The sequence below is a fragment of the Enhydra lutris genome, unplaced genomic scaffold, assembly GCF_002288905.1.
Source record: "Enhydra lutris kenyoni isolate GAN:26980312 unplaced genomic scaffold, ASM228890v2 scaffoldscaffold22, whole genome shotgun sequence".
NCBI lineage: Eukaryota > Metazoa > Chordata > Mammalia > Carnivora > Mustelidae > Enhydra > Enhydra lutris.
In genome coordinates this window covers 16,374,601-16,390,042 of record NW_019154106.1, presented here as the reverse complement: position 1 = coordinate 16,390,042, position 15,442 = coordinate 16,374,601, and the positions used below count along the sequence as shown (strand labels likewise).

At 51.7% G+C, this 15,442-nt stretch overlaps 1 protein-coding gene across 1 annotated transcript; it reads right to left on the bottom strand.

Annotated features, from left to right (window-relative positions):
• Window positions 1-67: 67 nt before the first annotated feature.
• LOC111150061 (receptor associated protein of the synapse) lies at window positions 68-8,894 on the bottom strand. The gene is made up of 8 exons (XM_022507391.1): window positions 8,544-8,894; window positions 7,736-8,074; window positions 3,204-3,362; window positions 2,598-2,696; window positions 2,399-2,521; window positions 1,830-1,883; window positions 678-877; window positions 68-219 (listed from the first exon to the last, which is right to left on the bottom strand). The coding sequence occupies exons 1-8, from the start codon at window positions 8,733-8,735 to the stop codon at window positions 147-149; spliced, it is 1,239 nt and encodes a 412-aa protein (XP_022363099.1). The 5' UTR covers window positions 8,736-8,894; the 3' UTR covers window positions 68-146.
• Between the last annotated feature and the right edge of the window lie 6,548 nt (window positions 8,895-15,442).

Sequence of the window (15,442 nt, the reverse complement as noted above, 5' to 3'; positions counted from 1 at the left end):
GCAGGCCCTGGACCCTGGCAGGTTGGAGGAGGCCGCTGCCCCAGGGCTAAACAGGGTCTAAGGCGTGACCAATCAGGGGCCTCCAGCAGGATGATGGACAAGGAGCAGGGGGAGATGAGGCAGAAGCCCAAGGCTGCTGGTGGGACTCACACAAAGCCAGGCTTCATGGAGGAGCGGCGGCAGTTGGGGCAGCTCCGTGTCCCGTTGTTCTGCAGGCACCTTGGGAGGCAAAGGAGTTCTGTCCATTCACGGAACCCAGGCTTCTGTCCTGGGCCTGGGCTCTCTCTCCTTCCCTCCCCTCTGCAGGAGCTGGGACGGCCCCCAGGCTCCTCCTGGCGGCCCTGCTTGCCCCTGGCACTCAGTCCTGGGGCTTCCAGGAAGTCAGGAGTCAGGAGGTCGGCATGGAGGCCAGTAGCTGTCACAGCCCTGAGGCAGGTCTAGCCCTGGGTGTGTGAGTCCCGTGGCCTTTGAGAGGCCTCTCTGAATTCTCTTTGGGGAGAATCGTGATGGCCACCTCCTAGGGCTGCTGGAAGGATTCAACGAGTTATTACAGGAGAAGCTTTTAGAACACGCTTGGAATGCAGAGGGGGCTACATTCAGTGTTACTACTGTGGTCAGGCCAGCGGGGGGCCCCAGCGTACCCCAAAGATACCTGCCCACTGGCCGGGAGCCCTCACCTGAGGTGGAAGATGTGGGAGCACGGCAGGGCCTGCAGCCGGCTGTTCCTCTCACCGATGGACTCACCGCACAGGCCGCAGTAGAGCTCGGTCTCCTCCACGCACTCGTGGAAGCGCACCACGTGCGCCCGCAGCTCGCGCTGCAGCCCCTTGCTGCGGCAGATGCTCTCGCTCAGGCAGTGCAGCTTGAGCTGGCTCAGCTGGGGCCAGCGGGGACCAGGTCAGTACTGGTGAGCACCACCCCCTTGCCCAGCCCGAGAAGCTGTCCCCGGGGCCCCACCCAGCGGTCAGGACACACAGGGTCTGGTCCCAGCGGCCTTCTTGCCTCGCGGATGGGCCTAGGAAACCAGTCCTGTCCTCTCCCGGCCTCGGTTTCCCCTCGTGCAGAATGACGGGATAGGTGAGGCAGGAGGTCCAAACCCCTAGAACTCGCCAGGAACCCCATGTTTATGAAGGACTTTATTGACCAGATCCGCTGCATTGACTCCATTTGCTCTCCTGTTTTTGTTAATTAAATACACACAACATCAGGTCAGCATTTCTGACCGACCTGAGATACTTGGGTAAAACTGAGTCGCTATAACCTATCCAAAAACAAAGATCTTTGGCATTTTAGTTGGGCTCTGCACCAGATCTCAAAGAAATTCGTATCTTTTAGATACTGAGCCTGTTTTCGACATTTAAAGGTTTGGATACAAACATTAAATTTGAGAGGCCACATACACTACAGGAGGAGCACGGACTTTGGAGTTAAGACAGACCAGGTACAAAGTGTGGGACCTGGAGCACCTTCCCTGAGCCTCAGTATCCTTACCTGTAAAATGTGGCTTGGAGTGCCCACCTTGCCGGTAGACAGTGAAGAGAGGGACCAATACCTAGAAGAGCCTGTGTGTGCCCAGCTCTTAGCAGACCCACTGTTGGAGGTTTTAATGACCACCAAGAAGCTCTGAGGAATTCTGATGTCCTCTGAGCTGTGGAATTCTTGCCCTGCCCTCTAAAGTGCTCTGTGGGTGAAAGAGAAAGAGCCAGGGTCTGGGAATGGGTGGGGGGCAGCTCCTGGAGATCCAGAAGGGTTCAGGGAAGCCCTCTCCACACACCCCAGGTCCCACTGGGCTCTTGACTCCAGACCCAGGAGACAGAATCAGGTCTGACCTTGTTTCCCACTTCCTCGGCCAGGTCCTGGGCTTTCTCGATGGCATCCAAAGCCTGAAAGGCAAGCACAGGCCAGGGCTGCAGGCAGAGCTGTGTGACAGAGGCCTTGGCTCCCAGGAAAGGAAGGGGCCGAGAGGGGCGGGCCTGGGGAGGGCAGCATCGCTGGCCGGCTACCCTGCATATGGACGTAGCAAAAGCAGGCTGGAGCCCGGTCACAGAACTGTGTGGTCAAGTTACCTGCTGCCTCAGTTTACTCAGATACAGAATGGGAAGAATATTCCTGTCTTATTGAGTGTCGTGAAATCGTGAAAGCCGTTAAAGCATCCTGAGTTGCAACCCAGCTCTGGCCCTTTGCTAGCTGTGGGCCTGGGCACATCATGGGACTTCTCTGAGTCTGGAAAATGACTTGGAATGGACTCACCTCATGGGATTCAGGTGAGGCTGATGTTAGACAAAATGTCTGAAAGAGTCCTGCCCAGGACCAACCCCACAGATTGTAGGCTGACCTACTGGCTCCAAATGGGAGCACTGGGGAGAGCCAGGGGCTGCAGGAAACGGGCCCGCCTCACCTTGTCCAGCGCCTTCCTGGCTATCCAGCATTTGGCCACGCCCAGTAGCACCTGCACCTGTCCCAGGCGGTTTCCAATCTCAGTCATGATGCTCATGGCAGAGTCGTACCTGGGGAAGGCTGTCTGCACAGCCAGGGGGAGGGTGCAGTCAGACTGGGCCAGGCCTGCCACCCCTCCCTGCACACCCCAGGGACCTCACCTCCAGGTCCCCGCGGCTCCGGTGGATGTCAGCAAAGCAGAGTAGGCAGAGCGCCTGTAGCGGCCGGTCCCCATGCTGTAGAGCAATCTTCATAGATTCCTGTGAAGGGAGGCTGGAGGCTCAGGCCTGCACACTTGCCCCCGCCAACGCTGGGGTGTCATTACTCAGTGGGCCCCTCTGACAGGGCAGTCCAAGGATCGCCAACATCCTTGGAGCCCAGTACACCTAGCACGGTGCCGTGGCCCCACTTATGGCCCCACTGAGGCCTCACGACATCCAGGGAAGTGGACAGAAGTGACTCGATCGAGGGCACCTGGCTGGTAAGTTGCAACACGGGATTTGAACCCAGGTCTGTGGCACTCCTCTGCTCTCCCCCCACACATCCCCTCTGGGGGGCACTTTGCTTAAAGTGGCCCCGGGGGGGGGGGGGGGGGGGGGGGGGGGGGGGGGGGTGGAGGGTAGTTAGGCAGAACAAACACATCCTCCAGGGACTCATGGAGAAGAGGGTCAAGGGGAGATCTTGGGGCCCTAAGAGGGCTGATAGGGAAGGGGGACATCCTACCCACACCACCACCCTCCACCTGCCCATCTTCCCTCCTGCCCCACCTCACAACACTCCATGGCGCTGCCCAGGTGGCCCAGCAGGCGGTAGGCCACAGCCATGTGGTACTGGCTCATGGCCCGGTACTTGAGGCTCCAGCCTTTGCCATAGTCGCTAACGAGCTCTGCGGCCTTGCAGGGGAAGAACAGGGCTTTCTCGTAGTCCTGCGGGGGACACAGGGAGGAGGTGGGACAAGAATGGGGCACACTGAATGGCCGGAGCTGCCCTGAAGTCGAGGGCTCTAGGGCCTGCCTTCTCCATCAGCTCAGAGGCCCCGCTGGTGTTCACTCACTCACTCGGGTTCCCAGGAGCGAGTGGTCCAGGCAGAGGGAACCCACCGGAAAGCTGTGCGCTCCATGAACGGAGGAATTCTCATCTGTTTGCGGATGCATCCCAAGAGCCTAGCACAGTTCTTGGCACTTAGTTCTTGGCACAACGAATATTTGTCGAATGAAAGAATGAGTGAGAAGGCACGAAAACACAGCTGGCATCTCTTCTCACACAAAGGGGGAGTACCAGGCCCCCCACTCGTGTTTGCCCTCCAGTACCCAGCAGTGGGTGCTCACCAACGGCTCAGTGTCCACTTGCCAGTGCCGTCGGCGCCAAAGAATGTGGAACAGACTCACTGAGGCAGTGAAATCATCCTTTCTTTCTCCTCAAACCTCCAAATACTCTTTCTACCTGTCTGTTATCAGCTAATGCCCTTGCTTCATACTCCACAGGGAAAACAGAAGAAAGTCAGAGAGGACTCCCTTCTCCACCAAATCCTTGAGATGGACCACTCTGTCTCCTTCCTGCCACTCTAGAGAAGGACCCCCCGGCTCCTACAGAAGTGAGTTCCTCCACGGGGCTCTGGAACTAAGCCTCCATCTCTTTCGACTCAGTCATTCCCATCGGTGTACAAATGCATTCTGGCATTTCTTACCTCATTAAAAAAAAAAAAAAAAAAAAAATCAGGGGCACCTGGGTGGTTCAGTGGGTTAAAGTTTCTGCCTTCAGCTCGGGTCATGATCCCAGGGTCCTGGGATTGAGCCCCACATCGGGCTCTCTGCTCAGCAGGGAGCCTGCTTCCTCCTCTCTCTCTCTCTCCGCCTGCTTCTCTGCCTACTTGTGATCTCTGTCAAATAAATAAATAAAATCTTAAAAAAAAATTCAAAATCAAACAACTCTTTTGACCTCATGTCCCTTCAGCTACAGCCCCATAGCTCTGCTCTTTCTCGTGGGAAATCTATTTGATCTTTCACTTCATATCTAACAAGCATATCCAAGTTCATATGACCAAAAGAGAACTCTTGATAACCTCAACAAAGGCCTGTTCCTCACAAATTTTGTTACGTACTTTTTTAAAAAGTTTTATTTATGTAAGTAATCATTGTGCCCAACATGCGGCAGGACTTCACGACCCTGAGATCAAGAGTCCCACGGTCCACCAACCAATCCAGCCCAGTGTCCCTTATGGGGCACCTTTTAAATTTGAAGGCATGTAAGTGTTTTATAGCTTCAGAAGTTTTTAATTTAATTTTTTTAAGACCAAAAAAAATAGAAAATGGAAATAAATATCTTAACTGTGTATCATCTTATTAACATAATTCATTAATTATAATAATGTTTAATTATAGAATTACTATAATATAATAATACAATATACCATTAAAATAAGATATTATTACATTACAAAGTATTATATTGCATTATAGTAATATAACCACACAGAAAAAGATAATTATTTCAAATGACCTTGGAATGTATGTCTTTGGATGTTCATCCAAAGTGGGATATTTGACAAAAACAAAAGAAGGGCAAAGAAATCTTAAACTTCCTTCAGTTGTCTCTTTTTTAAAAAAGTAATATTGGTATTATCTTTGGGAAGTATTTTGTGTATTTTGTAGGATAAAATAAATATGCAGTCGTGTTGCTAAAAGCCAACATTTTCAGTCTAAGGAAAAAGAGAGTCCAGATTAAAATAAATTAAGGAAAATCCTGAAACATTAGATTTGAATTGCAAATATTAGCGTAAACTTCAGGGGTCTTGGCAACTACACAGACTTTGAAGCCACCACAACCCAGTAGCAATGAGCACCTTAGAACCCACATTTGGTCTTTAATACAATTTCCCACCAAAAACAACCCAGAGAAATGACTGATTCCAGGTCTGGGGCAGGGAATATACAAATTGAGCCTGGGACAGTTTATTGTTCCAGAAAACAAAAACACTTCCAGTGTTTAAATTAAGTCTCTCCAAAAGGACACAGGAGCCTTATTGAAGGAATTCCATTACCTAAAGTCACAATAATTTGAGCATCACAAAGCACAATATTGCTATTAACTGAAGAAGACTGAATATTTTTTTAAAATCCAGGATTTCATAACAGTACTCCAAAAAGCAAAACAAATGAGTGTGGTCACTGAAGGCAGCTATGACTTTGACGCCTCCTTATCAAAGTAGGAACTAAAGGAAAGGAGAAAGTATTTATTCCGTCTTTCCTGTAGGAACTGCCTTTCAGAGGAGCCAACTAGTCCTAACTGATGGGGGAGAATTCTTCCTTAGAGAAAACCCCAACAACTGTGGAAGGATAGGTCGAACTTGGAGATCGGCATTTCCTTTCAGTTGAAATAAGAGAACTAATTCAGGCAAGAAACATCACTGGATGTTAAATCCATTATGGAGACTGTGACCGCAGAACTGAATTTTTTCCCAGGGGGCCAGAGTGTCACCGCGCCCTCCCCCCCAGTTCACTTGCTGGTCACAAAGGGAAAAAACGTTAACCCTAAAATGGAGGGATGGGGTTGTCGCCCCCCTGCTACCGGATGTGATAAAAGACGCAACAACGCTTACAGTCTTCTCACCAAAAAGGTGTGACCCGAGTCTTCCCTGGTCACTAAGCTCTAGTTTGCAGGGAGCAAAGGGGAGGGAAAAAAAAGAGACAAATCACAGTCACGTGACTCCTCGCGGAAGCGATGGGATGATGAGATGAAAGCTGTTACAGGGCAGTTTGCCTTGTTAGACAAATCCTGGAAAACGAAGGGGAAGGGAGAAATCGTCCAATGGAATAGACTTAGGAGACATAATGCCCACTGCTCGCGTGCCTCGGGTCTGTGTTCCAATTTATAGAAGCCGAGGGTAGAGGCGTGTTTTCAGGATAAGCAGAGAAACTCAAGAGATAATTGGGATTATGTAAGAAAGTGCCCTTATATAAGAAAATGTCTCTCTTTTTTTCTTTCACAGATGCATACTGAACTACTTTGGGGCAAAATATCATGACGTCTATAATTTCCTGTCACAACGCTTCAGTTAAAAAGCGTAAATCAAATATGGCATCATAGTAATTAATCATTGTTCAGTCTGCGTGGTGGGGCTGTGGAATCTCCGTATATCATTCTCTCGATTTTCCTGTATAGTTAATTGTCTTCATAATAAAAAAGGTTTTAAAACACCCCATCCCTCTCCCATCTAGCGAATCTGAGTGGGTTCTTCCTATGTCTGGTTGCTAAAAACAAAATCCTCGGGCTGGTCCCGGATGAGCCTCGTTTCCTCGTACCCCACCTCTGATTCATCAACATTTACACAGCCATTGGCCCCAAGATTTATTAAGCATCTACTGTGTGCCCAGCACCAACATGCCCCATGGGTCAAGTGCAGCCTGGATGCCTAGGGGTCCCAGGAGAACACGCACTTGACCAGAGACAAGCCATGGGTCCCTGGAGCCATCAGTTCATCCCGACCTGCCTTCTCCCCTACCCCCCTTACCTCTTGGTTCTCACCACCTAATCCGTCCTTCTCACACACATGTAGCAGCCATGCTGGCCTCCACCGTCCCTGGAACCAGGCCAGCTATGCCCCCACACTGTCCCAACCCAGGGCAGGGTTTTGCTTTCGCTGTTGTCATGGTTAACCCTCTCATGTGCTTCCAGTCATCAGACTGATAGCACCCTTATGAGGCCTTCCAATCACCCTATTTGAAATTTGCAACACCCCATTCTCGGCACGTCCCACCTCCTTTCCTGCTTTCCTTTCTCTTAAGCACTTTCTGGCATGCTGCACGATTGATGTACTGTTTGTATTTATTTGACTTTTTCTGGAATGCAAGCTTCACAAGGCCAGGGGCCTTGCTATTGTCTTCACTGCTTGCATCCCAAGCCCACAGAGCCCGGCACAGAGCAAACAGTCAATAAACACTTGAGGAATGAGTCCTTACAACGGCGCTGGAGGGTGGGCCCTATCCTCCCTGGTTTTATAGATGTCCCTACCACGGTTCAGAGATGAGAGATGCCAAGACCACAGAGCAGACACAGGGCAGTGTGGGGTCATGGCCAGGCCTCACAAGGAGCCTCCCATTCCCCCAGGAAGGCAGACAGACCAAGGTTTGAATCCCGGCCCTGCCTTTCCTGCTAAGTCCCCACCTTCCTGGGTGAGCCTTCCCTCTCAGACTCTCCTGCGTGGGAGGACTGAGCAAGGTCCTGAGTGGGGAGCGCGGCTCACAAGAGGGTGTCGGGGGACCCGAGCCCGCCCCCGCCCGGCCCCTGCGCCCGGGCCCACCTTGACCTGGGCGTAGAAGCTGCCCAGGCTGCAGCAGACGCGGCACTCGAGCATGGCGTCGTCATTGTTGTGGGCATAGCGCAGGGCCTTCTCGAAGCTCTCCAGGGCCTTCTGGAAGAGGCTGAGGCCCAGGAAGGCATTGCCCATGCTCAGGCTGACCTGGCCGCCGAGCTGGGCGCCGGCCCTGGTGCCCGGCAGGCCCAGGCAGGTCTTGCAGTAGGAGATGGTCTTGTGGAACTCGCAGAGCTTCTCATTGCTGCGCGCCAGGTTCAGGTAGCTCTCCAGAAGGAAGTCAGCATCCTCCAGCTCCCGAGCGGTGTCGATCTGCACCACAGCGAACTGTCCGCGGGTGGGGGCGGGGCGGTCAGCCTAGCCTCCGAGCCTCACACCTGGGCCTCCTCCCTGCCTCACAGCCAAGGCCTCGGGTGAGTCCTCTGCTCTCTGGCCATGGGCTGGATGCGCCAGACTTGGAGCCACACTCGGACCCATAGCCCTCACCTTTCGGCCGCAGCCTACCTGGGCCACCCACGCACCCTCCTACCCCCAGCCCCAAACCTGGAGCCTAGGCACTGTCCCAGGCTCCAATTCAGAATCCCAAACGGGAAGGCTGGAACCTAGCTGCCAGACCCGGCCTGGAGATTGCCAAACCCTGAAGTGGAGAAGCTCTGCCTCAGTCTCAGGGTGAAGTTCAAGGCCGCAGGGTGTTAGACTAGACTCCGAGCCCCCGTGCGGCGGCTAGCCTGGGGGACAGGGGATGTCTGAGGAGGCGGGAGGGTCGAAAGCCTGGGGATAGCCAGCCTGGGCCCACCTTCAGCATCTCCTTGTAGCGGCCCATCTCCGAGTGTGCTGTGACCAGGCAGCCCAGCACGCGGAAACGCCCCACGAGGTCCGCGCTCTTCTCCAGCACCTTCATCCACACGTGCAGTGCCTTCTCTGTCTGGTTAGACTGGTACAGCTGGAGCCCCTTCTCGATCTGCTGCTTTGTCTGGTCCTGCCCCATCCTTCCAGAGCCCTGGGCCACAGGAGGACGGAGAGACCCTGGTGGCTCTGGGCTTCTAGGCGTTCATGGTGGGGACCCCAGTGCCAGTTGCCCACGGAGCCCCAGGAAGGAGAGCCACGCCAGGCAGGAGCCGAGCGGGGCCTGGATGGAGAGCAGGCGCCACCCTGGGAACAAAGCTGGTCCGGCCCCTGTCCGCAGCTGTCCCTGCCAGTTGGGGCCACGTGGCCGCTGAGGAATGTCAGCCACAATGTCACGCGGGCCTCGGCGGCACCCACCCCTAAGCTGGGAGGCGGCTGCCCAGGGATCCAGGCACCCTGTTCCCCAGGCACCCCCTTTGGTGTCTCTTCAGCTCCTCTGACACTGACCCCGACTTCCCTGGCAGAGTGGGCCCTCCAGGCAGTCTACGGAGCCGCCTCCAGGGACGGGCTGAGGGCCTGGAGGAAGCAGGGTGGCCAGCCCTGAGACCTGCCTCTCCCCATCATAGCGCTCTCCCTAGAACTACCCTCCCTCCAGCTTCGTTTCTGGGATTTGCTGGGCACCGATGGCTCTAATCCATAGGCATGCCCACACCATTCACAACATCTCGTCCTAGCTCACAGTATGGCCCAAGCCAAGTCATTTACCCCTCTGTGCCTCAGTTTCCTCATCTGTCAAATGAGGGTAATCATGACCTCATAAACCCTGACTCAGGGGTTGTTTGAGCAGCACAGGGTGGTGGGGAACAGCAGGGCCCCTGGACTCAGGCTGACTCTGCCATTTATTAGCCGTGTGGACCATGTGACTTTGGGCCAGAGTGTACCACTACCCGCCGCAGTGGACTGCTGGAACCGATGACTTATTAGTTGACGAGGACGTAGAAGAGCAGGAGGTCATCCCAAGCTGTGTCTGTCTGCTCCATGGCACACCGCCTACCAGGGACAGGAATTGACCCCTGAAGGGTTAAGAAGTGTCCCAATCCCAATCCCCATCCCAGTTTGAAAGGTCCCTAATAATGAGCTCTAATGCCAGATACTGTGGAAAAGGGCAATGTCTTATTCAGGGAGGAGACTCTTGAAATGTGGGGGCTCCTAGTACTGAGAGGCCCTAGGTAATAGGGCCCTGCCAACTCCACCAGCTCGCCTCCCCCCATTTTTCTCCTTCCTCTCTGCACACCAGGCTCCTTCTTGCTCTGGGGCAAAGTTCATCCTTTCAGTGTGGACAGTTTTTAGTACATTCACAAATTTGTGCATTGATTACCACTAATTCCAGAACGTTTTCACCATGTCCAAAAGAAGCCCATACTGATGACCAGTCACTCCATTCCCCCAGTTATAGTGGAATTGTGTCCTCCCTGACTCATATGCTGAATTCTCTTTTTAAAGATCCTCTTTATTTATTTGAGAGAGAAAGAGAGAAAGAGAAAGAATGCACAGGGAAAGAGGCAGAGGGAGAAGCAGGCTCCCCACCGAGCAGCGAGCCCGACACAGGGCTCGATCCCAGGACCCCAAGAACATGACCTGAACTGAAGGCAGATGCTTAACTGGCTGAGCCACCCAGGTGCCCCAATTCTTTTTTTATTTTTTAAAGATTTATTTAGTTATTTGAGAGCGAGGGAGAGGGTGCGAGAGAGTGTGCACACATGGACCCAGGGAAGGGACAGAGGAAGAGGGAGAGAGAGAATCTCAAGCACGTTCCATGCTGAGCACGGAGCCCAGTGCTCGGGGCTCAATCTCACTGTCCTGAGATCACGACCGGAGCTGAAATCAAGAGTCAGACATTGAACCGACTGAGCCACCCAGGCTCATAAATTGAATTCTTTTTTTTGTTTGTTTTTAAAACCTCAGAGACTCCTCTGAGTGTGTGTGTGTTTGTGTGTGTGTGTGTGTGTGTGTGTGTATTTTAAGATTTTATTTATTTACTTGACAGAGAGAGCACAAGCAGGGGGAGAGGCAGGCAGAGAGAGAGAGAGAGAAGCAAATCAGAGCAGGGAGCCCAACATGGGACTCGATCCCAAGACCCTGAGATCACGACCTGAGCCAGAGGCAGATCCTTAACCGACTGAAGAACCCAGGCTCATATGTTGAGTTCTTAACCCCCAAATGGGATGTGCTTGGAGACACCATCTCTAACAAAGTTAAAGTGAGGTCATTAGGGTGGGCCCTAATCCAGGTTGACTAGTGACAAACCAGGACACGGACACACGACGGAAGACCAAGTGAAGACACGGGAATAAGACAGGTCATCTACAAGCGAAGGAGAGAGGCCTCAGATGGAAGCCTGATCGCTGACTTCTGGCCCCTGGAACTGTGAGAAAATAAATTTCTATTGTTTAAGCCACTCAGTCTGTGGCACTTTGATGTTTAGGTTTATTTATTTAAATAATCTCTACACCCATTGTGGGGCTCAAAACTCACGGCCCCGAGATCAAGAGCCGCACGCCCCATGAGAAGCCAGGCACCCTGTTGGTAGCTCGCTATGGCAGCCTGAGCAAACCCATGCACCCCACAGCCTCTATCTACTTTCCACGGAACTGTCTAATCTGGCCATTTCATGTAAATGCAATCATACAATCCGTGGCCTTTGGTGACTGGCTTCTTTCACTTAGCTTCACGTTTTCAAGGTTCATCGGTGCTGGAAATCAGTACTTCATTTCTTTTTATGGCTGAGTAGTATGCATTGTATGGACCTACCATTTTAAACTGATAAGAACAGATACTACACTTGATCTTAGCCAAAAGGTCAAGAAGCGATGGACCTACCATTTTATTTAGCCGTTCATTAGCTGGTGGACATTTGGGGGGTTGTTTCACTTTTTTGGCTTTGGTAAAGAGCAACGGCGCTATGAACATTTGTGTACAAATCTTCCTATGTTCATTGTGTTGATTTCTTTAGCTTCTGAAGAATTGCCAAACTGTTGGCCCCAGGACCTTTGTACATCTTGATTCTTTTCCTCCTCCCCACCCCAACGTTCTGCCTAGTGACATTCTAGTTAGGGTGAGTCAGCTTGTTACGCTCTCATGGAGAAGTACATTCCATTCTGATACAAGACTTCTCTCTCTCTAATTTTACAGTCATCAATAAGGTCATTTGCTCATCATCTGTTTCTCCGACTCAGATGTGTGGGCAATGATGTCTCAGCCACCACTGACTATCTCTAGAGCAAGGCCAGGCACACACGGATTACTCAGTAAATGTGCTGAATGAATGAATGAATGGGGAAAAGGGGAGGAAAAAAGTCTAATTTTGAAAGGTAAAGCAACTGTTGCAGGCTTCACAGACGATCTGCCACGTTCCTGCCCCAGCCCGGGACAGAGATGGCTTCCTGTTTACTGTGAGCAAAGCAGGTCCAGAGAGGGGCAATCTGGAACAGCAGGCACATCACTGGCTTAGGGGTCTGTGCCCTAGGGTCACAGCCCAGCGGAGGTGGAGGGGACGAGGCAAGGCCACCAGGACTCCCCAGGGGGAAGTTCTCTGGAATCCCCACCCCAGGAAGCTAGGAAAGGAGGCGAGAGGGAATGAGAGTTGGCTGGGCTCTTCTTCTCATCTGGGAAGGTGGGTCCTCAGTGAAAGTTAACCCCCGGAGGGGAAGGAAGCTGGGCCCACACGGAAAGTGCTGAAGGGCTTGCAGATTTTCTCCCACTCACTAGTCCAGACCCGAGTTTGGCGGGAAGGAAAGGACGTGGGCAGCTTGCATCTGTGCCCCAAAGGAGTCTGGGAGCTTCTTGGGTACCTGGCAACTCAAAGGATCCCAAAACTTGAAAATCTGACGGGAGGAAGGTTTCCTCTGCCCCAGAGTCTGCCCTTCGCTGACTACTGTATACACTTATGTCAAGGTCATGCTCTGTTAGGACAAGGGCTGTGATTTGTCTTTGTATCCTGAGCCCCCGCACAGCCCCTGGAAAAGTGAGAGACTGGCAGATGACAACTGACATTTTCTGGGCTAAGCGTTTCCTCCGGTTTACAGATAAGGAAACTAAGGCACTGAGCAGTAACAGGACCTGCCCCAAACCACACAGCTAGAGAGCAGGGACTGGATCTAAGCGACGTGACTTAGGGGTCCCACTCTTAACCATGACACTATTCCTGACAAGGAGGAGGGAGAGGGAGAAAAGTAAAGGGGAACGGGAGACCGATTTTTGGAAATCACGGTGATATTTACCTGACACACAACAAGCTCCCTGGGAACCTTAGCCAAGGCTCTGGTCAGGGCAGCTGAAAGAGAGGTATATGGAGAAGGCTAGGGAGAAGCTCTAACGTCAAGCCTACTCACCCATGCCCAGCAGTGAAGCAGACATATGGCCCCTGGAGATTGGAAGGACGAGCCACAAAATCAAACGGGCTTTTCTGGGCCACTTAGCCTCCCAGTGGGGTATGACACAGGGGCGCAGAGCCTTCTACCAAGTGCCATCTGTGTCAGGCACCAGCTACAGGCCTCCCAGGTTAGACCCCTGCTTTCTGATCAAAAGTAGAAAATCTAAGTTTGGGCCTGAAGCAGGGGTCTCACATCTCCATCTGGCATGTGAGCGCTGAAGAGGTCTGTGTCGGTTGAGCTCCATCTGTTACCTGGGAGAGTTCAGACAAAACTCTGTTATTTCTTGCTTCTCCTGGAGACCAGGGGCTCAGGCAAACCAGGCCCTGGGATTCCGCACGGGACAGACCCCATCTTGCTCCCAGTATTCTCGCCTTGACACTGAGGCGAGAATAACACTTGTCATCTTAGACAGGCCTCCTTCCATTCACTTGCATCACCTGTTCCAGAAGCACGACAAACATTAACCCAAGGGGACCGTCCCAGGCCCCCTCTGCCACGATTTGTGGGATCCTCAGTTTGTCCTTCTCGAAGAATTCATTTTCCTGGCTGTAAATGGGATTATCGCCTCTTTGGTAAGGTTTCTATGAAAATCAAATGAAGAGATAAAACAAGAACTTGCTTTGAAAACAAGTTGTGGAACTAATACCCCTATAATGGGCCTCCTGAACCTTCCTGGAATTGGCTTTCACTGTCTACAATAGTGGAAAAACTAGAAATCCTCTATGTCCAGGAGGAAAGTGGTTAAGAAATCATGACATGCTCTATAGCCTCTAAAAATGAAAGTTGTAGATCCTGGTGTACATACCCAGATGGAAGGGTGCCCGGGACATAGTAACTGAAAAAATGCACATAGCAGAACATTCTGTACATTACGGCACAATCTCATTTTTATTAACAGAAATTATATATGTACATAGTTTTTTGTATATAGAGAGAAAAATTCTGGAAGCATACTTACCCCATCTGTTTAACAGTTATCAATGGGCTGTGGGATGGGGAAATGCTCCCTTTCAACTTTTATATACTTAGGGCTGTTAGCAAATTGAACAAGTGTCTGCCAGGCATGGCCCTGAGCCAATCTCTCATCTTCCCAGCTCTGCTGGGTGGGTGTTTTCACTTCCATTTGGCAGATGAGGAATCTGAGGCAAACAGAATTAAGTCACCTGCCCAAGGTCACGGGACGGGTGGTATAACCAGATTAAGAGACTCCTGAACAAAGCTTTTCCCACCATACTCTAAAGTCTCTTCTATATAACTGTATTAGTGTTTTGCCTTAAAAAAATCCCTCAAACCCTAAAATGAATTTTTTAAGCTTTTTTTGAGAGACTGCGAGTGCATAGGGGAGAGGAGCGGGAGAGGGAGAGAAGTGGACTCCCGGCTGGGTGGGGGCGCTCAATCCCACAAACGGAGATCATGACCTGAGCGGAAATCAAGAGTCGGATGCTGGGACTCCTTGGTGGCTTAGTTGGTTAAGTGTCTCCCTTAGGTTCAAGTCATGATCCCATGGTCTTGGGATGGAGCCCCGTGTCAGGATCCTTGCTCAATGGGAAGACTGCTTCTCCCTCGCCCTCTGCCTGCCACTCCTCCTGCTTGTGTGCGGTGTGACAAATAAATAAATACAATCTTAAAAAAAAAAAAAAAGCCGGATGCTTAACTGACTGAGCCACCAGGTGCCCTAAAATGATTTTTTAAAAGGTCGTGGTGTCAAGTAAGCCTCTGGGCACACTTGACTTTAAGGATGACTGGGTTGGTGACACCCTCAAGGCCAGAGGACCGCAGGTAGATGCCTCTCTCTGGGGAGTTCCCAGACTGCCAAAGGGACCGTCCAGCAGCAGATGGCCAAGCAGGGGCTGGCACCAACTTCCTCTCGAATGGCGCCCCTGGTGGCTGTCTCAGCAATTGTATTAGAACTCCAGTAAAGTGGCTCTAAGGGACGGGGCTGTCATTCGTTACATGGCCACTGAGGGCCTATGGAGAACTCGGGTATTGGTTGGCAGCTGGCAATCCATAAACAAGGTATGAAATTATTCTCTTTCTTCTGAGTGGGTGGAAATTTCTTTTTAAGGTTTCATTTATTTATTTGAGAGAGACAGCGAGAGAGGGAACACAAGCAGGGAGAGCTGGAGAGGCAGAGGGAGACTCCCCACCCACCTGATGCAGGGCTGGGATCATGACCTGAGCTGAAGGCAGCCACTTAACGACTGAACCCCCCAGGTGCCCCCAGAGTGGGTGGAAATGTCTGAATCAAACTAATGTAGTGGGGTGGGGGGAAGCACATCAGGAAGCTCTTGAACAGAAGCAATGATCATTTTTTGGTATCTGTTCACTTATTCATTAAATGTTTCCTGAATACTTGCCTGCCAGGCCCTAGGGCTCCAGCAAGGAACAAGACATGCACAGTCCCTGCTGCACAAAG

Bases quoted from the DNA above. Each gene is read 5' to 3' on its own strand.
- LOC111150061 (XM_022507391.1), bottom strand. From the start codon at position 8,735: ATGGGGCAGGACCAGACAAAGCAGCAGATCGAGAAGGGGCTCCAGCTG. The intron at 3,363-7,735 runs GTGGGCCCGGGC...TGTCCCCCGCAG, and splicing joins GCTTCTACGCCCAGGTCAAG to GACTACGAGAAAGCCCTGTT. The intron at 1,884-2,398 runs GTGAGGCGGGCC...CTTGCCTTTCAG, and splicing joins CCAGGAAGGCGCTGGACAAG to GCTTTGGATGCCATCGAGAA.